The 22,775-nt window shown below is 44.0% G+C and overlaps 1 protein-coding gene across 1 annotated transcript in view; it reads left to right on the top strand.

The window, feature by feature from the left end:
- LOC121933940 overlaps window positions 1–20,823 on the top strand; it is a 35,051-nt gene extending 14,228 nt beyond the window's left edge. Inside the window, exons 6-13 of the mRNA XM_042473920.1 lie at window positions 502–626; window positions 2,184–2,431; window positions 8,134–8,476; window positions 13,868–13,979; window positions 16,411–16,458; window positions 17,406–17,524; window positions 18,344–18,485; window positions 19,992–20,823. Of these exons, the coding sequence (XP_042329854.1) occupies window positions 502–626; window positions 2,184–2,431; window positions 8,134–8,476; window positions 13,868–13,979; window positions 16,411–16,458; window positions 17,406–17,524; window positions 18,344–18,485; window positions 19,992–20,101 (1,247 nt within the window). The 3' untranslated portion in view covers window positions 20,102–20,823. The remainder of the gene's footprint in view (window positions 1–501; window positions 627–2,183; window positions 2,432–8,133; window positions 8,477–13,867; window positions 13,980–16,410; window positions 16,459–17,405; window positions 17,525–18,343; window positions 18,486–19,991) is intronic.
- Window positions 20,824–22,775: the final 1,952 nt, after the last annotated feature.

Raw genomic sequence — 22,775 nt, 5'->3', positions numbered from 1 at the left:
GTTTGCTTTTTGGAATTTTTGGAATAGTTTTTTTTAATAGTTTCAAGCCGTAGATGGCTGAATCTGTGGATGCAGAATCCGTGCAAAAATCCTTATCCATGGGTGTTGTATGCACAGAGTCAAATATCCATGACTTGAAAATATTCCAAGAAAGCATACATTCCTTATAACAAACCTTGGTTTTCCATTTTATATAAAGGACACCATTTTGCTGTGCCATTGTGTTTAATGGGACATGTGCGTCCACGGATTTTGTTACCCAGGTGGGGTCCTGGAACCAAACCCTAGCAGATAGCAAAGGCCCACTGTCATTAAAAAGGTAGCCAAGCAGAGTGTGTTGGGCTACCTTGTGCCTAGGTTTTCTCAGCAACGTCTGCGTTTGGGCTCCTTCTGTGTGATGGCCAGACTTTCCAGAAAGGAGAAAAAGGGGTCCAATGGGTAGAGGGGGGATTTCTTCTTGCCACTCATTCACTTTCCAATTCTTGCCACCCATTTCTCCAGATGCAAATGGGACCATCCATGGGTGGGCAGAAGCCAAACTCAACACGACAAGCCCCCTGCGTTATGACCGGAACCGACGGGAGTTCACCGTGGTCAAGAGGGGGCTCTATTACCTGTATTGTCAGGTGAGGGGGCTAACATAGGCTGGGATGGGGCTGGAGGTGTTTGGGCAGGGGGTAGGGACTTATGGGTAAAAAAGAGCATAGGATCCTGAGAACCAGGATTCTGGACGCTTTTGAGAGGGGTGGACAACTGTCAGAGGTTAGGGAATCACATCCCCACCTCCTAACGAAAAAAATGATATTTTTCACCTCCTAAGGGATGTGTGGGGCAATTTCAATATCGTTTGCTCCTCTCTGGGCCATTTTAGGCCAGGAGAATCCTTGACTTCCAACAGAAAGTGGCCCAGAAGTCACTTGTAGGCTTTTCCTCAAAATGTTCAGGGAGAAGGGGATGTGCCAAAATTGGTTCCTGTGGACTGGTGCCTTCTTAGAGCAGAAGGCAGTGCCAATCTCATAATCGGATGGTCCTGAGCTTGAACCTCAGAGAGGGCACAGTGTTTCAAGAGCCAGCATGGTGTCATGGTTTGAGTGCTGGACTAGACCTCTGGAGACCAGGGTTCAAATCCCTGTTTTGCCATGAAAAGCCACTGGTTGACCTTGGGCAAGTCCCACTGTGACTGTAGGTCAGAGATGACTTGGAAGCACAGAACAATAGGTCCCAAAAACAGCCCTTGGGGCCACTTGCCAGCCACAATTTCCCTACTTTGCTTTAAGAGGAAGAGAGTCTTTTCCTCCTAATGGCTTAGCAAAAGGTAAAAAGGTAGTGGCTTAGCACATTTGAATAATTGCTTCCCACATAGGAATGGGAGGAAAACTGGGTTTGGTGCACCTGGCTAGTTTTGGAGTTCAAAAGCCCCCAGAACATGGTAATAATTTTTTTAAAAAAACCATTTGGTAGAGGTCTGTGGGCTTTGGAGGGCTTCAGGAGTTTTCAAGGTCCACACTTTGGGATCTCAAAGACTTTGTGCAGCAGCCCTTGGCCAGACTTTGTTCAGTCCTGTGATGGACAGCTTGAATTTAGAGTTTGATTTCTCATTTTCCTCCCTGTGCTACCTCCTAAATGCCACTTCCCTCCACCATAGTCAAAGAGATGAAAGAAGGGCAATTACCTCTCCCATCATCCCCAAACAGTTGGGACAGTTACCTAGACTGATGACTCTTTCTTCCTCCCTCATTTCCTCTCTAAGGCTGCATCTGCAACTACAGAAACAATGCAGTCTCACACTGCTTAAACTGCCACAGAATTCTGGGTTTTGTAGTTTTGTAAGATATTTAGCCTCCTCTCTCATAGAGTTCTGGTGCCACAACAAACTACAAACATTACAATTCCATAGCATGGAGCCATGGCAGTTAAAGCAGTTAATTAATTCTGCAGGACAGATGCAGCTTCAATTTGTTCAACCTTTGCCCGAACATAGAGCGCAGAAAAGTTACTGTTTTGGATGACCAGTTCCCAAAATTCCACAGTAGCCATGCTGTTGAGGGATGCTGGGAGGATTCTGGAGTTGGCTATCCCTCCAAAGGGACCTTTCCAAGTTCTTATATGCACATATCTGTGCATCCCCATCTTGAGTTGTGTACTTCTGTTCTCTGCATTGCTGCTTTCTTGTTCCCCTCCAGGTACATTTCAACGAAGGGAAGACCATCTATATGAAGCTGGATGTGATGCTTGATGGGGAGCTAGCCTTGCGATGCTTGGAACAGTTCCCCCCGACCAGCTCTGGACCCCAGGAGCCTGAACTGAAGGTGTGCCAAGTGTCTGGCCTGGTCCTGCTCACGCCCGGAGAGTCCATCCGGCTCCGGACAATCCCCAAGGTCCGGCTGAAGGCCGAACGCTACCTCACCTACTTTGGTCTTTTCCAAGTTCACTGAGGTTGGAACAGAGTGCCCCCATTTGGGGGGAACTGGATTGGTGGGGTATTGAGAGGACAAGGAGAGAGGGGATGATGGGAGCTGGGAATCCCAGATGCAGCCTTGTGGATTTCTCCGTTTCAAACTGCACTGGATCAGGTCAGCGTTCAATATGTCCTCCTTTGTTTCTCATCGCTGTTTTCACCTTCAAATCCTCCTAATGGCTCCTAAGTGCACTTTTTAACAAGTAGGCGGGAGGTAGGGAACGGTTGCCATAACTCATCATATCCTTGCTCCAGCGCAGCCATGTACCTGCCCTCCATTTGAATCATATTGTGAACTGAAGTACCCAAACAGCAGCTGCAAAAAGACAAACTGAGTCACTTGTGCCTGGACTTGTTGGTTCAAATAGACAGATACCACGTTTCCTTCCTGGATTGTATTTTCTTGCCAACGCTGCTAAGCTTTTTACCCATGGCGGGCACCATGCCATCCTGAACAACTTTGTTCTGCTTTCTTAAATTGGATTTGCTGGGTGCTGCTGAACTCTTTTGGAAGCCTCGTGTTTTATGGAATAAGATGCTGAGGACCCTGCAAGCCATGAACACACCACTGTCATCCTCCAGCTGGGGACAGTACACAGTGCAAAGTATATAGAGATGACAGTTTTGGTAACAGCCGGCAGAAGGTGGCGAAAGACAGAGGAGAAGGATGCACTCTGCTTTGGTTTATCCTGTCCACTCCATTGGGTCAAGAGGCCAGTTCTCACAAGCTATAGAAAGCAAAGAGGGTTGATACTGTACCTCTGTTAGCCATCTGTAGCCCACTTGCATGTGGATGACATCTAAGGATGCATCCACACTGCAGAAATAATCCAGTCTGACATCGCTTTAGTTGCCATGGCTCAATGTTATGAAATTCTGGGAACTGTAGTACTGTAAAGAGAGCCTGCGTGGGGTTGTGACTTCAGCTTTAGACTAGGACAGGGTTTGAATCCCAGGTCAGCCATAGAAAAATCTCTGGGTGGCCTTGGAATTCTATAGCATTGATACATGGCAGTTAAAGTAGCATCAAAGTGGATTGCAGCCTAAGAGAAATGTCAAGAGACATGCAGCTGCAGCCTAAGAAAAGTATTAATTTTAAAAAAAATATGGCGTAGGCATAATGAGAGAGCTTAACATAACTCTGTGGAAACCATTTTCCAAAATGGCTTCCGCCCATCCACCGACAGCACCTCTCTTATGAACCATAGCACATAGATCTGAAAACTGTTTGCCAAATTCTAGGTTTTGTGATGGAACAAACCCAGTGATAATGCCCTCAAAGCTTTACCAGGACACCTTTGGAAATTATACAGCAAGCTATCAAGATAAATGTGAAATGGCTTTATTTTCTGCCAGTCGGTTTCTCTGTGCAGCTTCACAAGCAGTGGATAGGTTGATGGTACACTATATGAAGTGACAATTGTATGTTCCTCAAAACAGCATCGGGCACCAAACTGATACCAGAATAATAGCTGCTCTTTGTTCCCCAAATGTAAACCGGTGTAACCTGTAGAAATCCTGGTACTACAGATGAAAAGAAAGTAGAAAAATTGGGGAAATGGTCAAAAACACATTTCCTGAATGCCAGGGAAAGGGAGAATCCTGGCCTTACTAAAATCCTTGTAGGTCAGGATGCATCCTGTACATAACTTGCACATTTGTGTGTGTATAAAACAACATTTTCTGTAGAAGAAATGTTGGCCAGAATTCATTTGGGGACTTGCATCTTTATAAGTAGACTTAGTACATCTGTGGGAAATAATATTTAGCCGTTTCCAATGCCCGCATTCAGCAAGGGAGCGCATAACTTCCCCAGTATTATGCCATGCCTGAGATACTCTGCACTTCCCTTCTTCTTTGCTAAGGGTTTTTTCCATATTGTTGATGCTGTGGGCTGCGCCAGCAGGTTTTGCAATGTGTTTCTTTCAGGAAGCACTTTTTGTGTTGTTGTTGTTGTTATTGTCACTTTTGTTGCTGCGTTCCTTCAAGCCATTTCCAACTTACAGTGACCTTACTATCGTGCGATATTTTCTTGGGCTGAGAGCATGCGACTTGCCCAGTTATGGCTGGAGGATTTGGGAAGTTGCAATCCCCAAAGAGGAATTTGTCCAGGTGTTGAATCAGTAACAACTAATGTGAGACAGCATCATTTATTCAGCTTCAAAAATGTTATAAAGACCTGCTGCTTTGACAGGAATATCTTGGGTTTGGCCTCTTTGGGTTTTTGGCTGCTCCTGGGTCTTTTTTCAGCCACCGTTTCCTTTTTTTGCAATGAAAGCTAACGCAGCAACATTTCTTCAGTATCCTGGGGAATTTCACCTGCTGGATCAAAATTTAATAGCTACCTAAACTGGGCATTTCTGGATAGTGTAAATCTGGGGATACTTGCAAAAGCCTTTCCGACTCGACCATTGATACTTGTGGTTGTCTAGTTCCGCACACAAGTGCCTTTGCAGATGGCTGTGGCACTGTATTTTGCAAATGAGTTAATTACAAATAGCATGCTGTTTAATTATATATTTCCCTCCACATATTCCATATTTGCCATCTTGTTTAGGTAACGACAAAATGTGCTCTGTTTGTACACTGGTTTTCTTCTCCCATAACAAATCAATGTATTTTCCCCCCAACTTTAAATGTGTGTATTTTTTAAAGTGTATTTCTTTTGAAAACTTGCTGTATAATTTCCAAAAGAGGCACTGATCTACTCTGGGATATTTCCATCAGCTTTTTGTTACACCCCAAAGTTTGTAGCTTGCCATCACATTCATGGAGACAATTGACTAGGGGTGCATCTACTACAACGTAGAAATTATGCAGTTTGACGCCATTTTAAGTGTTGTCGCTCCATCTTATGGAATCCTGGGATCTGTAGTTTTACAAGGTCTTTAGCTTTCTCTGCCAAAGAGGGCTGGTGCCTCACAAAACTACAGATCCCATGATTCTGTAGGAAGGAGCCATGGCAGTTAAAATGGTGTCAGACCGCATTATTTCTAGTGTAGATGCAGTGATGGTTCATGAGAAGGAAGATATGGGAGGCATTGGCCAATGTCACATCTGCCAAGCTTTTTGTCCTTCTTAACCATGCGATCTAAGCAGAAATTGCCATTAATAAGGACCTTCCAATGGAAGTTTATATTAAAAATTAATATCCAAGGGACAGTGCCTTGAAGCCAGATTTTTCCCTGACAGGCTTGGGGCAGAGAAGAGGAGGCATGACTGATGCTGTTGCAAAAAGGGACAGATGAAGATAGAGATGCTTTTTGTTCTAGCTGTTAATACAGATTTTTTTTTTAAATAAAGACATTTTTAATAACATAAGTGACTTGAATGTCTATTCATTTCATTTCCAATTCTCAACCAGGCATCGGTGAGACTGAGATGGAAGGACAGAATGAGGCCACATCTGCACTGCAGAAATAATCCGGTTTGTCGCCACTTTAACTGCCATGGCTCAATGCTATGGAATTCTGGGAGTTGTAGTTGTATGAGACATTTAGCCTTCTCTGTCTGAGAGCTCTGATGCCACGCAACAATCTACAAATCCTTGAATTCCATAGCATTGAGCCGTGGCTGATAAAGGGGTGTGAAACTGGATCATTTCTGCAATGTGGATGCAGCTCTAGTGGTTACACTTGCAGGAGGATTCTGGGAGTTGAAGTCCAACAAAGTCACTCTTCCTCAATTTCCCCACCCACCATGCTTAGGAATGGGAGAACTGTGGAGCCCCCAGATGTTTTGGACTCCCATAATCCCCTAATCTCCACCATGGTGCCCAGGACTTCTGGGACTTGAGAACATCTGGAAGATAGCAGGTTAAGGAAAACAGATCAATCTTATCTCTACCTTGCTATCAGGTGTTATCCACCCCCTTTTTCCTTATCTCTTCTCCAGAAAACTATTTCTCCACCCAGACATCCAGGCTCCCTTTCAATTTCCCCCCCATCTCTGCCAAATTCCTTTTCCTAACCATTGTTTCCTCTCTGCATTTCACGTCCACCAAAGAACTAAGTCCTATGCACATGCATTGCACATTTTATCCCTTGCAACCACCTTGTGAGGTAGATTAGAATAAAAGAGAACAAATTGGCTCAAGGTTGCTAAGATTTTTAGAGCCAGTGTGGTGGAGTGGTTTGAGCATTGGACAATGACTCTGGAGACCAGGGTTCGAATCCTCGCTTGGCCATGAAAACCCACTGGGTGACCTTGGGCAAAAGTCAGAAATGTATTGAAGATGCACGACAACATCATTAAGATTTTGAATTGGGATCTCTCACATGAAGCTCAGGAGTGCAGAAATGGCAGGCCATCCACATGTTGGACTTGATTTGGCAGCACTGGCTGGGGCAAATGGGAGTCGGAGTCCAACCACAACTGGGATGGCCACAGAATCCTTGTCCTTACTCCCATCACTGCATTTCACTGCCTCTCAAGAGTATGAAATAGAGCGGAAACATCTCCTGTTTTAAAGATTGTTTTATATTGATATGACAGGTGACAGCAATCTATAATCTAGAGAGATCTTGGAAGTTACAGTCCCTTAAGGATACTTTTGCAAGTTTGCGGGGGATTCTGAGGGATGTCATCCCCAAAAGCAACTTTCTGAAACTGAGGCTGCAGAAATAAAGCACTATAGTTTGACACCGCTTTAAATGCCACGACTCAGTGTTACAGAATTCTGGAATTTGTGGTTTTGTGAGTTATTTAGCTTTCACTGTCAGAGAGCTCTAGTGCCCCACTAAACTAAAAATCCCAGTATTCCATTGCATTCAGCCATGGAATTTAAAATGCCATCAAACCGGAGAGAGGGCTGCATATCCACACTCCTGGGTCCGGGATGCTCTTGCAGTTGGATTGCATGGCCTTTGGAGTTCCCCTTCCAACTCATCCGTTCCGAAGCTTGAGTATGTATAGGGAAGTCAGGCTCAAAAAATAATATTTATAAAGAGACAGCATCCAGTGACTGGTGACTTGCCAGGCTACCCTTTGGATCTGGCAAGCAATTGCACGCACGCACGCACGCACGCGCACACACACACACACACTTTGTTCGGCACTAGATTTGTGAAGCTGAACACCACTCTGCAGTTGGCTGCCCTCCATGCTGGGCGGGCAGAGCTGGCCCTTGCGATGGGCTGTGTGTGAATAGCTTCCTCAATTTCTTGCACAACCGCCCCCAGCTTTCATTGGCACTGCCTCAGTTGCTGCCAAGCGAGAAAGCCAGCCCCATGTCCAGATGAGGTGGCCCTTTCCAGTGGGACAAGGGCATTTCCTTGTATCCATTTAGGCCAAAGAAAAAGAGAAGGATCGGGACCACAGGAGTGGGTCAAGGAACCAGATGGAGTGAGGTTTCCTTTGCCTTTGTAAAGGCCAGGTTATGGGGCTGGATGTGCCAAGGGCCTGGCACTATGACTCATGAGCGATGTTAGGAGGGCATAGGAACCAGTGGAAACTTTCAGGCCTGGGAAATTCTAGCCAGGAAAAAAGGCGGAAAGAGATTAGTTTAGCAAAGCCAAAAGTCCCAGGATCTTTCTGGGGAAAATAAAAGTGGGTGGGTTGGCAGGACACTGCCTTGGTCCCTTTCTCCAACTTTGGGGAAAGGAAACTCTCTTTGAGGTGTCAGAACGGTCCAGGAGTTGCAGATACCGAAAGACCAAGAACTGAGGATCTTCCAGAAGAATCATAGAAAGGGAGGACGGGATGCCAAGAGGTCATTTAAGCCAAATCCCTGCCAATGCAGCATTTGGCACCTACAAGACCATGTTAGGTCCAGCTGCGCCTGCACCTCCATCTCCACCGTCTTCTCCTCCAGGTTTTATGGCTAATTTTTGGCGGTCCATTCAAGCACCTTCTTTCTTGCATGCCACTTGGGTGGTAGGAGTAGCCCTGGGAATGGCCTGCCTGCTCACACTGGTCAGCATCCAGTGCCAGCTGGCCATGTTGCGAGGAGAGCTGGCGCAGCTGCAAGGAAAACTGGTGGCCAAGACGGGAGAACAGAGGAACTCGCTACTACAACAGGTAAGAGCAAAAACAGAGTGCAAGAGGGAAGAATCCAGAAGGGTGGGATGGGAGACAATACAACCTAGTAGTAGATGGTGGCTGGGAGATACCTGGGTGGGAGAACTAAACCCAGATCCAAACCAGAACTCTCCCTTCCATGGAAAAATGGAGATGAGGAATGAGCTATCATCTTAATTTCTGGCCCCTGTAAGAAACAAAATGTGTGTCCATGTCTTGGTTTCATGTTAAAACAGACTAAGGTAAGTATCATAAAAAGTTTAATTTCAAAGTTCTAGGTTTGGAACCTGTTCACAGGCCAAGCAAAAATATTCCTGAGAATGTGCAGAGTGCATTTTCCCAGTGTTGGAGAGCACAGCACCCAGCTCTCACAAAGCAACAGGAAACACTCAAGTTTATCACACTGGGGCTAAACTTGGCATTAGGGATTAAAGTGCATTTAAAACATCCCACAAATAAAGCAAATATGGCAAGTAATTGTGATATCGGAAATGCATTATCACTGAAATCCCGAAAGTAAAAAGATGTGTGTAAATGCTTCTTTGTGACCACTTTAATGCGACGTCATGTGAAATTGTTTCTTATAATCACACATTTGTTTCTGGGATATTCACAGGATAAATGCCCAATCTCCTTTGTGTGATAAACTCCACTATGACCAAACTTCTCTGTAGTGAGTTGGGCCTCTGACACAAAGCAGATTGGGTTTGGAGTCCTTCTTAGCATCACAGCCAAATGTTTACAGATGTTTAGTGGTGCAGTTAATTATTACTATTACGTATTATCATTTATTTATATAGCGCCACCCATGTACAAGACGCTTGACAAACATTTGCAGAATAGAAAATTTATAGCTACTGTATTCAAAAAATGTAAAGTACTAAAATACAATACTGAAATACAAGGAAGTACACACATGCACAAATAATGCAGAATAAAACAAAATAGTCAGAACAGATAATAAAATCATCAGATAATTGTATTTGTGTTGTTGCGTGCCTTCAAATCCTTTTATGGCAACTCTAAGGCGACCCTGTCACAGGATTTTCTGGACAAGATATGTTCAGAAGTGGTTTGCCATTGCCTTCCCCTGAGGCTGAGAGAGTGTGACTTTCCCAAAGGCACCCTGTGGGTCTGAATGGCTGAGGTGGGATTTGAATCCTGGTCTCCAGACTCATGGTCCAACAATGGTCAAACCACAACACCACATTGGTTCTCCTAATTTGCATTATTGGCTTTACAATTGGGGTGCATTTTCCTCTGTAACTAACCTCTTTATTATATTCTGATAATTATTGGGGTGGGGAGAAATGGGTCATACTTGCACACTTTGGTCTTCTTTCTTTGCTTCTGCACTATACAGTCAGTCCTCTGTATCCACGGATTTTTATATTTACGAATTCAAGTACCCATGGTTTGAAAATATTTTAATATATATATATATGAATTCCAAAAAACAAAGCTTGATTTTGCTATTGTATATGAGGAACCCCGAATTACTATGTCATCACATTTAATGGGATTTGAGCATCCATGGATTTTGGTATCCATGGAGGTCCTGGAACCAAACCCCAGAAGATCCCAAGGGGCAATATATACCCCTTGGGTGCCCCTCTTCCATCAGCCTTGCCCAGGAGAGTAGCCCTATGCCAGCCACAGGAAACTGGATTGTCAGCCAGGGGTCCAGTTTTACCATTGTGAAAGGATGCTGGATCCTATTAGTGAAGAGGTTGGGATGCTTCTCTGCTGGGTACCATCTGCAGCATCTTTAACTGCTAATAAAACTCATGCTATAGCAGTAACATGTATCAGTTTTTGGCAGCACCCCATCCAAAAACAAACACCTAGTGAAGCCCAGAGCTAAACCCAGATCCCAGCCAGAACCAGGACTAAACCCAGATCCAAACCAGAACTCTCCCCTCCATGGAAAAATGGAGATGAGGAAGAGCCGAAGCTATCATCTTAATTTCTGGCCCCTGTAAGAAACAGAATGTGTGTCCATGGAGGCATCTACGCTGCAGAAATAATCCAGTTTGGCACCACTTTAACTGCCACGGCTCAATGCTATGGAGACCTGGGATTTGTAGTTCTATGGGATAGTCCAGGTCCAGAGAGTTCTGGTGCCACAACAAATGACAGATCCCAGGATTTCAAGCACTCAGCCATGGGAGTTAAAGCACATTGGATTAATTCTGCAGTATAAATGCAGCTAAGAGCCAGCATGGCATAGTGGTTTGAGCATTGATTATGACTCTGGAGACCAGGGTTTGATTTCCCACTTGGGTATCAAACCCACTGGGTGACCTCTGGCAGGTCACACTCTCTCAGCCTCAGTAGAAGGCAATGGCAAACCCGCTCTGAACAAATCTTGTCAAGAAAACCCCATAACAGGGTTGCTTTAGTGTCACCACAAGTTGGAAATGACTTGAAGGCACAATAACATTGATGCAGCCCATGTGTGCTTGTGTGTGCATGCATACAATTTCTTTCTGAGTTTTGGGGAGATCATGCTGGGGACTAAACCGATTTCTCTTCACTGCCCTTCCCTGTGAAACATGGATCTTTCTTCACTTCCTGCCTCCCCAATTTGCAGAACATCCCAGGCCACATTCCTTTCCCTTGTGGTTTCCCAGATGTCGGATTTAACTTTCTTTTCCCCGACTCTGGCTGCAGTATGAATCTGGCCTCCCTTGTCTTTCAGCCGGCTCCAGATCCCGCCTGGGAACAGGTCCAAGCATTGCAGCATTTCCAGGAACCACTCCGTCTAGAGGCCAGGGGAAGCAGGGAAGAATCAGGAAACCCCACAAGTTAATCCGAGTTAAAGCACCTGTGAGGGAGTGTTGTGGGTGCAAATACACAACCAGTGTGGTGGAGTGGTCTGAGCGTTGGACTATGCCTCTGGAGACCAGGGTTCAAGTCCCCACTTGGCCATAGAAACCCATGGAGGGACCTTGGACAAGTCACACCCTCTCAGCCTCAGAGGAAGGCAATGGAGAAAACCCTGCTGAGCAAATCTTGCCCAGAAAACTGCACAACATGGTAACCTTGGGGTTGCCATAAATTGGAACCAATTTGAAGGCACACAACAAGAACAACAACAGCAATGCATGCATGCCTCTCAGGGATCCTGTCCCTCTGAAAATGAACTGTGAGGCTGAGGCAACTGGAAAATAAGCAGGACCCTGAGCATGGGCAGAGTGGATGGCACCTGCTCCCCTCCTGACAAGCCTTAGGTCTAATCTGCACTGCAGAAATAATGCAATTTGACACTGCTTTAATGGTCATGGCTCAATGCTATGGAAATCCTGGGATTTGTAGTTTGTTGTGGCACCAGAGCTCTCTGGCACAGAAGACTAACTGTCTCACAAAACTACAAATCTTGGGATAATAATAATAATGATAATTTATTTTTATCCTGCCTCTCTGACAGTTCAAGCATTGTTGAACATTCAGAAGTAAGCATTAAAATAGAATTAAATGACACTCTTCCCTCCCCATTCGCTCGGGTTTAGGACCCCGGTGAACGTGGGAAAACCACAAATAACAAAAACACTATGCTTTTATCGAAGGGAACACCTCTCTAGGAATCTGTAGGTCCTTCGGTGCAACTTCTGGTTAAATCATAGAGTTGTGCTGGAGGACCTAGTGATTCCTAGAGAGAACATATTAATAACATCTGTGAATAATCAAATCTGCAAAATCAGCAAAGAAACAAATCCATAAAAGTGGAGGGACGAGTGTATTGCAATATTAAAACAGATTTATGTCCTTAATTCATTTGTGGCTGAGGGATGTGCACTCTGCACATGCTCAAAGTGTAAGAATTTGTTGTTGTTGTTGTTTATAGCCTACCTTTTCCTCATTTTTGGGACTCAGAGTGGCTTACAATTGAAGAGAACAGTACAATTGAAAAAAAAAACACACAAAAGTGGGAATTAAAATAGGATTAAATGATTACAGTGTTAAAACAGATTGATGTCCTTAATTTGTGCGTGGCAGAAGGATGTGCACTCTGCACATGCTCAAAAGCACACTGATGTTATAAATGTTAGGACTGAGTTTTGGACTTTGGCACTGGCTTTCTTGTAGGGTTTCCCATTCCTCCCACCTTGCCCCGCCTTTAAGTCCTGTAAGGAGGACAAAGCCAGCTTTTATTCCAGCCATGGCTTCTCCTTACTTTCTCATCAGCTTCCCTTTTGAACTTCCTGTTCATTTATTGCTCTGCAGAATAAAAATGAGAAAAGCAAACAAACCGCACACAAAACATCATTTAATGTGTAAAACGGAAGCAGCGCTGCCGCAAGACACAGATTAGAAATTTCCTCTTTTCACAGGCCAGAAAGCAGCTGCTACTTTCTGCAGCGACAGCTGGGCAAGGTTGCCAGCGTCTCCCTCCTGGCCCTGCTGCTGTGCTTGTCTACAAAACCATCCTGAAAGGGGGATTGAAGCTGATTCAACATCCTCTTTAACTAGGGGGGGGGGAATGTTGCATTGGACATATTTCCTCTCCATCAGGATGCTGTTAAAAGCACAGGAGCGGTTGGGTTTTTAAAAGTTGGCAACCTTTCCTCTCAAATTAATCTCTAAAAGATTTGGCTTGGCGTGGAAAGCAGGACTCATGAATTGGTACAAAATGGCAAATCCCAAGATTCTGTAAGATGGAGCCGTGGTAGTTAAAGTAGTGTTCAACTGCATTATTCCTTCAGTGTGTAGTAGTTCTTGTTGTGTGCCTTCTCATTATATCCGACTTATGGAAACCTTAAGGCAAAGCTATCAAGGGGTTTTCTTGGCAAGTTTCTTCAGAGAGGGTTTGCCTTTGCCTTCCTCTGAAGCTGAGAGAGTGTGACTTGCCTAAGGTCAGCCAGTGGGTTTCCCTAAATTTCCAAACAGGAAAATCTGATCTGTCTCTTTCTCTGTATGCGTTTGACAAGCAGTGAGCAACTGTCTTCTTTGGTACTTAATCTATAATGCTTGGTGGTGATGATGATGATGATGATGATAATGTCTTACCCACCTCTCCCCATGGATTGAGGCAGGGAACAATAACAATGAACAGATAAACAACAGAGCCATATATCACCAAGAGCTATCCCTTAGTCTCAGGTTTGAATCCGTGGGGGTCACTACAACTCCCATCATCCGCAAACATTTGGCACCTGGGCTGGGGCTGATGGGAACTAGAATCCAACCAGCTTTAAAGGGCTATCAATCTGTCTATAACATGTGGCACACGATTCATTGTGAAATTAACAAATAAAATGCCTAGCTGTTCTGTTCTTTGCAAGAAGCAATGAGAGGAATTACTGTATGTGCTCAGAGGTCTGGGTTTGGGGGACCGACAGGAACCGGGTGGAAAAGGCCCTATAATTCTTTTCCAATTTTTGGTTTCAGAGGCCTGGCGATTTTCTGGGGCCCCCTGTTTTGAAATTTAAGTCCCCTGCCCCCCTGGAAAGAAGGAAAAGGGAGGTGACAAGGACGTCGCACGAACAACAACGCCAATGCAGTGAGTGGGCAGCTGTGGAAGAGGCACCTTCTCCAAACCCCAAAGCAGCGCTTGAAGGAAAAGTTACTTTTGTGGGGATGACAATTCTGGGAATCCTCATGCAGAGATGTAGCCAAGGGGGGGGGTTCTTGGGGTCCGGACCCCCCCTTCCATTAGAAAAATGAATGGTGTGTGCTGCTGCGCTGCCGCACCCAAGCCCCATTATAATGGTGGCACTTAGTCTGGACCCCCCCTTCCTAAAATCCTGGCTACGTCCCTGCCTCATGCCCCCCAAAGTAACTTTCCCCTCAAGCTTTGCCCCAAGCTAACCAAGACCTGGGCAAACAGAATAGGGCAACGGCTACTAAGGAAGAAAAACCAGCCTTTTAAATCCATAGGAGTTTATCCCTCGGGGGCTAATTTTGGCATTAAAGAGAGATTAAAGCTCATTTAACACATCCTGCAAATCAAGTGCAAACGGCAAGTAATTGCACAAATTATTATCACACACAATTGTGCAAATAAAGTGATATTGGAAATGCATTGCTGAAACCCCGAAAGTAAAAAGATGTGTGTTAATGCTTCTTTATGACCAGTTTAATGGTGGGGTTTGTGCAATGTCATGTGAAATCATTTCGCGTAATTATGTGATTTTCCCGGGATATTCACAGGATAAATTCCCAATCTCCTTCATGTGATAAACTCTCAAACTTTGGTCCTCCGAGAACTTTAGACTTCAACTCAGAGAAGCCTTAGCCAGCTTGGCCAACAGTCAGAAATTCTGGGAGCCGAAGTCCAAAACATCTGGAGGAGCAGAGTTTGGAAATCACTGATTTGGAGGATTCCCATAAACATCTGGCAGACCACTGAAGGAACCAGGATGCTGGCTCAGGTGGCTTTTCAGCCTGGTCTAGCAAACCTCTTCTTATGACAACTTATTGTAACTCTGATACAGTGGTTTCCAAACTTTCGTCCTTCAGATGTTTTGCACTTCACTTCCCAGAAAGCCCAGTCAGCTTGGTCAACAATCATGAAGTCTGGGAGCTGGAGTCCAAAACATCTGGAGGCCCAAAGTCAGGGAACCACTGCATTTCATATCTTTAGCTGATTTTTTAATTTGTTAAATGCCCTGAGTCCCCAATCTCAGGGCAGCTTCCAAGTATAACTATCAAGACATATAGCTGTGTTGGTCTGGAAAATCAGTATGCAAAGGGTTCTTGTAGTCCCTTTGAGACAAATAACTGAAAGAAAGAAGTTGGTGGTAGCATGAGAATTTTTAGACTTGAGTCTACTTCCTCAGATGCATGTAGGCTCAAATCTACAAAAGCTCTTCCTACCAGCTTCTCTGTTTCATCAGTTAGTCTCAAAGGTGCTGCAAGATCCCTTTGCATACTAAGCATAAACACAGATGAAGATAATGGTAGCGAAATTAATGGTTGAAAATAAGGCACATGGATTCTTGCTTCTCAGACTCCAATAGAAGACACAGGCAGCAGTCTGGATCCTAACTATTACACTAGGACTTATAGGATTGGCCTGCTCTACCAGAATGTAATTAGGATAAATACTGAGCAGCTATGCCCCTCTCTCTTTTCCCCTTTTATACCTCTGTCTGTCTGTCTGCAGCATCCATCGCAAAAAGAATTCAGGTGAAGAATTTGGAACATTAATATGTTCCATCTAAGATTCCCAGATTTCAAGGCTGGGTCCACTTTCAATGGTGCTCACAGTCGGAGGGAGCAATCTCATGAAACTTTGTGTGCTTTCTGTATTTGTTAGACTTGCCACACTGCAGAACTGGAGCAGATGAATCCCGCTTCAGCTGTCAAAAACACCCAACAAAAACATTTCTGGTGACATTGAACTTATCCACCTTTAAAAAAATTTGAATATACATCTCAGACCAAGCTATTTTTGCCTTCTTGCAAGTCTACCAGAGGTGAAGGACAGTTCCTTCCTTCTCCTGTGGTTTTCTTACTAATTATGCAGTCACTGTCTGTAAATCTTGTGCAAGAGGAACAGGAGTCAGGACATATATGTAAACAAATCCCATAAATAAATAAGTAAGTAAGTAAATAAATAAAATACCCTCCAACATTTTGCAGGTGAAAACTGGGACATAAGTGAGTGTGCCTCAGAATGCCAAAACTTATTCTCAGACAAGCCAGGAGAAGCTGCAGCACTTTGCTTTTGCCTGAGTCTGAAGGACAAGATCCTGTCCTCTGCCTCTTCCCTTGTTAATTCCCAGCACATTTCCCCCTGATTTTGTCCTGCGTCTTCCTAAGAGAACTTCAGCTGTAGGCAGTTAAAATCTGATGCAGGCCAATGATGCCAAAGAAGGATCTCAGAATGAGAACTGGGTGGTAATAGGGAGGATATTTGGAGAGGGGAGAAGGTATTAACAGCTTGACCAAATATTACAGAGTGCATTTCTTCCTTATCTTCCCTCCAGGAAAGCAGTCTGTCCTCCATTTGACTCCTGCCCGTCATTCAAGTAATTGTGAGTAAGCCTTTGGCCCTGCTCTGTCTTCTTCCTCTTCCTCTCCTCCTCCTCCTCCTCCTTTTTCTTCAAAAGTACTCAAAAGTGTTACTCCTCCTTGGAGTGGGCCCATTCCAGTTATACTGGACTACAAAGCCCATCATCTCCAACCCAGCATGGCTGAAGGGCTTAGAAAGCAGTTGAAAAACAGGACAGTTAAAACAATGCAGCAAATAGGGTTGCTGGAAGGAAAACTGGAGAGGGTTCCTCTATCTTTGGAGCTTATTGCACAAACGTTAAAAGGCTGGAGCCAGGACACAGCATGGAGGGTTATTGCATACTAAATCGCTGCCTAATTGCCACCAGCCCAGGTCCCAGCCATGCTCAGCCCGCATTTTTTAGAAGTCAGAAACATCTCCTTCCATGGCGGCACCTCTCCAAATCTGAATAATAATAAATAATAAAATATTTACTTATATCCTGCCTCTTCCGTTTGGGGATCGAGGCGGGTAACAACAGAGTTTGTGATACACAATATAAAAACAATAAAACCCACAAAACCCTGACCCAGCCCTCCCTCCCAAACTATAAAGTTAACATAAAACATGATTAAAATATATAACAATACAACACTCCAGGATTATTCTACAATCCGCAAATGACGAGGAGATATAATAGGAAGGACAGATGGAATCGGTTCTGGGCGGTTATCACCCAGGGAAGGCCTGCCAGAAGAGAAAGGTTTTAGTCGCTTTGAAGAGACCTGCCTGCCAATCTCCACCTTTAGTCTGTGTCTCTGCCTCACCAATCTGGTATCCCAGTGAACTACAAATCCATCATTCCAGAGGTCATGCTTACAAATGGAAGGGAAAAATATATATAAGATAGCTGATTGGCTTTGGGTGATCTGCAGGTAGGTTTCAAATACAGATTAAAATATAACCACTGTCTTCTTGCCAACCCCACAGATGAGGAGAGCGAGACAGAAATCTGGTGGGAACCCTTCCTCCAACAAGGCCGGTCCCTGGAACTGAGCGGCACGGAAGTTGTGGTGAAGCACACGGGGCTTTACTTTGTTTACAGTCAGGTGAGAGGCACTGAAAGAACGGAGCATCCCAGGCCACAGAGGCCTTGTCCACATGAGCCAAAATCGTGCCTCCTCATGTGTTCTCTGAGGAGAGTCTGGATGAAGCATGGCCAAAACCTCAATTCTGGTGCAAACAGACTGAATGTTGTCTGGCACATTCAGCACTAGAACCAGGGTATAACACCCTTAACCAGTAATATAGAAGATTATCAGATGGGGGACAAAACATACTTTTCCACACGAGATCACACATATCCGGACATTATCCCATCCAGAAAGCACGATTGACCACGATCACATGAAAGACTTTCAAATGACGTTGCGCAGGTCCTGTCATTGTCCCATCATTGAAGCGCATTGCCCGGCATTCTGCATTAATGGGAATTCGTGTTAATGCAGTGCTACTTCAATGATGGGACTATAGCACTGCTATCTGAAAGCCTTTTGTGGGATCGCAGTCAAAGATGGGATAAGGACAGGGAGCGATCCAATCCTTATCTCATCCCCATGTGATAATCTCCCATCAACTCGAGCCAATTTGGAGTCAAGTCACGTCAATGACTCAACTTGGACGCGACTGAGTAATAAATGACTGGGGCCACAACAAACTCCAGTTCCCAGAATTCCATAGCATGGAGGCAGGAAGAGTTATTTCCCCAGTATGGATGAGGCCTGGATGGCCATTTGTCAGGGGTGTTTTGGTGGTGCATTCCTGCATGGCAGTATAGGGTTGGATTAGATTGCCTTTAGGATCTCCTCCAGCTCCATGATTCTATGATACTGTGGAGCAACTAATGCTCTCTCTTTCCTCCTGCCTAGGTCTTGTTCCATGACCCCGCTTTTACAATGGGGCAGGTGTTGCGGAGGCTGGCTGTGGGGCGGCCAGATCAAATCTTGTTCCGCTGTGTCCAAAGCATGCCTGCGCACCCAGGAAAAGCGTACAACAGTTGCTACAGTGGAGGTGAGAGGAGGAACCATTGAATCCAGCCACCTGGAAGAACTGACCGGTTTGAATCCAGTGAGCTAATAGAGCCAGCATGGTGATGGGGCTTGAATTTTGGGAATAGGACTCTAGGAGTGCAGGGTTCAAATCCTTGCTTAGCCATGGAAAACCTCGTGGTGACCTTGGCAAGTTAATCTCTGAACCTGAGACCTCTTCTGAAAGGTCTTGAAGACACGCAACAAGCTGTCAATTAAATTAGAGATTTTCTAACAAAAAGGGGGACACTTATTAATTTCCGAAGCATAGTTGATTAATTGTACAATATCCCTTTAATTCCTGAATTAATACTGTATACAAAGGGATACTGTAGCACTTTTAGGACTAATTGAGAGGAAGAAGTGTGTAGTGCATTCATTCACACACACTCTGTCTCACACACGCACACACATCTGCTAATTCATGGACATAAATACCTGTCTCTAAGCACTTTACTTCATTCATCTGATGAAACAGACTTGGGGTGCATCTGCACTGTAGAAATAATGCAGTTTGGCACTACTTTAACTGTTGTGGCTTCATCCTATGGAATAATGGGATTTGTAGTTTGGTGAGGCACCAGCAATCTGGCAGAGAAGGCTAAAGACCTTGTAAAACTACAAATCCCAGGTTTCTGTAGGATGGAACTACAGCACTTAAAGTGGTGTCAAACTGCTTTACTTCTATGGTGTAGGTGCACCCTTGGTCTACGAAAGCTTATGTTACCAACCCCTTTCTCTCAGTTATTCTCAACAGTGCTACGAAATTCCTTTTCGTACTGATAGAGACAGGCTGTCTTTGAATTCCAGAATTAAGTTATTCATTATTAATCAAATGAGATAGATAGATTAGATAGACAGATAGATAGAGATATACAAACTTTATTTCATGTAAAAAAATATTAAAATCATGACGTATAAATTTACCTTCAGGCTATACGCATAAGATGTTATGAAACATAAATGAATTTTGTCTGTAGACTTGGGTCCCATCTCCAAGATACCTTATTACGTATGCATATGCAAATACAGGTATCCCAAAATCCAAAACAAACACACAAACAAATAAATAAAAACCTAAAATCCAAAACACGTTTGGTCCCAAGCATTTCAGGCAAGAGAAACTCAACCTGTGCTGAAATCAGACATTTTTAATTGGCCCTTTCACATCACACAATTATAGTGCTATTGTTCCACTTTAACTGCTTGGGATTTGCAGTTTAGCGAGGGGTATTTAGAATTGTCATCTAGAGAGCTCTAGTGCTGCCCCAAACAACAAAATGCAGACATTACAGCTGAAGTGGTATTATGGTGCTATGACTGCATAAAGTGTGAAAGCACCTTCTACTGATAAAACATAGAGGACTTCTGTTGTAGAAACACTTGAAAACCATGTGAGTCGATTAGAATCTGGGATTTTTGAGTGAAAGGCTGTAGAGGTTTCCTCGGTCCCTTTCTCTCTGCTGACCCTTTTCGGCTTACCTCCTAGGGATCTTCCACTTGCAGCATGGAGACCGCTTGACCCTGCGCATCCCACGATTCAATGCCACTTTTGATGCCAGTGCCCACGGGACATTCTTGGGGCTGCTGGGCTTATAGGGCCTGCCTGCTGGGTCTCTCCAAATACGAATGACGTTGGGGCCATAATGTTAGAGCAGGGCTGAGGATACCGCTGGAAAACGGAGACCCAGTTCCTGAAAGGACATCAACGGAAGAACTGAAGTGCAGTTTCTCCCAAGTATTTTTGTGTGGAACTGATGGAACTGAGATGGAACCACGATAAGTGGAAGATGAGGTCCGGAATCTGTATGTTGCTGTATAGGGGAGCCTAGATTTTCAACAGAAAACAACACAAAGCTTTGGACTCCACAGGGATCTCTTATCCACGTTTTTCAAGATCTTAGCATAATTTCTTATGCATAAGCAGTCTTTTTCTGCAAGTGAGCATAAGAGACTCAGCTTGATCTTTGTATTCAACAAGAACACCACATTTCAAATGAGCTGATTCTCCTCCTGTCTGCTGTCCTTACTGTCCAGCTTTTGCAACCATTCATCGAGACTGGAATTCCATTTCCCAACCACTGCACTTGCCCACCTCAGTATAAAAGGTGCCTATTCTTCAGCCTTTTCTACCAGAGAGATTGTCTGCGATCTGAATCAATGGATCGATTTGACAACGGAGCGTGGTTCACTCTACATATGCCTCGATTGCATTTCCCCCCTGTAACATAACCCACTTGTGGTTCACATTCATGAATGAATTGATTCAAAATGGACCAGCTCCAGCCGGCCAAAGGGCAAATTTAAATCAATTTCGATCTGCATCTTGTTCACACTTGCGCAGAATCAATTTATCCAAAAAGATGCAGAAAAAAATCAGCATCAAAAAGACATGGGTTAAATGGGTCTAGTAGTGTATGTCCCCCCCCCTCTCCAAATAGCTTCAGCGATTTGGTTCAAGTGCGAATCATGATCATTTAAACCAGTTCAAACCGATTTGCAATCTGGTTTAAAAGGTAGTGGGAATGAGGCCTAGGCTATTGGCTGTTATTTTACTAGTTGCACATTTGTTCCAAGATGCAGATCCTGTGTTAGGCTAGGGCTGCCTCTGCACTGCAAAAATAAGCCGGTTTGATATCACTTTAACTGCCATGGCACCAAAACATTGTTTTTACTACAATTACAATTCCCAAAATTAAATAGCATGGAGCCATGACAGTTAAAGTGGTGTCAAACCAGATTATTTTGGCAGTGCAGAAGCAGCCAGATAACCTTGCCTTTGCTATGATGTCCTCTGCTTTTTGGAAGCAATCAAAAAAAGAGTTGTATCATGTTAGAAAAGTGGAATTGCAACTGGTTCTCCCATTTTAAATCTTCATCCACAGGCAAAATCAGCCTTAGAAAACAGACACTGCCAGTCTATCCCACTATTGCAAACAATGGTTTGCAAGAATTTAATTTTTAAATGTTTTTTCCTGGTTTGTGGTTTAAACTATTTTAATATTATTGTAGTTACATGGTTTATTGTAGGCCTTCTTGGGAAAAGGTTTATTATGGAGAAGAAGGCTAGCTTTTAAAATAAAACCTCAATGTTGGGCTATGCTGAGTGTTGTCTTGAATTTGTAGGTTGTGATCTAGAGTTATGCATTGTGAGAAGAAACCTATTTAAATGGTATTCATGACAAACCTGGGAGAATCAGTGCAGTGAAGTGATCTGAGCATTGGATTACGACTCTGAAGACCAGAGTTTGAATCCCCGCTCAGCCATGGAAGCTGACTAGGCGACCCTTGCCAAGTCACACTCTCTCAGCCTCAGGGGAAGGCAATGGCAAACCTCTTCTCAACAAATCTTGCCAAGAAAAACCCAGGATAGTTCGCCTTACGGTCGTCATGAGTCGGGAACTATCTAAAGCCACACAACAACTAACAAAAACATGACAAACCTAAATCCCATAGTTTTCAGTGCTTCTGTTCAAAGTACAAACTCATTGCAGAAATAATCCAGTCTGAGACCACTTTAACTCAATGCTATTGATTCCTGGGAACTGTAGTTTGTGAGACATTCAGCCTTCTCTGTGAGAGAGCTCTGGTGCCATGAGAAACTACAATTCCTAGGATTCTCTAGGAATAAGCCAGGGGAGTTAAAGCGGTCTCAAACTGGATTATTTCTGCAGTGTGTTTTGGACCATGGTTAACTTGATGTGTTATTACTTTAGCAGAGAACAGAATCATATAACACGAAGGAGATTGGGAGTTTATCCCGTGAATATCCCAGAAAAATCGCATAATTATGTGTAACGATTTCACACGGCAACGCACAAAACCCGCCATTAAAGTGGTCACATAGAAGCATTAACACACATCTTTTTACTTTTGGGATTTCAGCAACAATGCATTTCCAGTATCACTTTATTTGTGCAATTGTGTGTGATAATAATTCGGGTAATTACTCGCCGTTTTCACTTTATTTGCAGGATGCTTTTGAGACACTTTAATTGAGCTTTAATATCTCTTTAATGCAGAAATTAGCCCCTGAGGGATAAACTCCTATGGATTTAAAAGGCTAGTTTTTCTTCCTTATTAACTGTTGCCCTTTTTTGTTTGCCCAGGTCTTGGTTAGCTTGGAGCAAAGCTTGGGAGGAAAGTTACTTTGGAGGACATGAAGATTCCCAGAATTGTCATCCTCACTAAAGTAACTTTTCCTTCAAGCTCATAGAGTTGGAAACAACCACAAGGAAATTGTAGTTTATTGTGGGACCAGAGCTATCTGATA

The sequence above is a fragment of the Sceloporus undulatus genome, chromosome 6, assembly GCF_019175285.1.
Source record: "Sceloporus undulatus isolate JIND9_A2432 ecotype Alabama chromosome 6, SceUnd_v1.1, whole genome shotgun sequence".
NCBI lineage: Eukaryota > Metazoa > Chordata > Lepidosauria > Squamata > Phrynosomatidae > Sceloporus > Sceloporus undulatus.
Note: the sequence above shows the minus strand (reverse complement) of the source record. Positions and strands in the feature narration are given on the sequence as shown.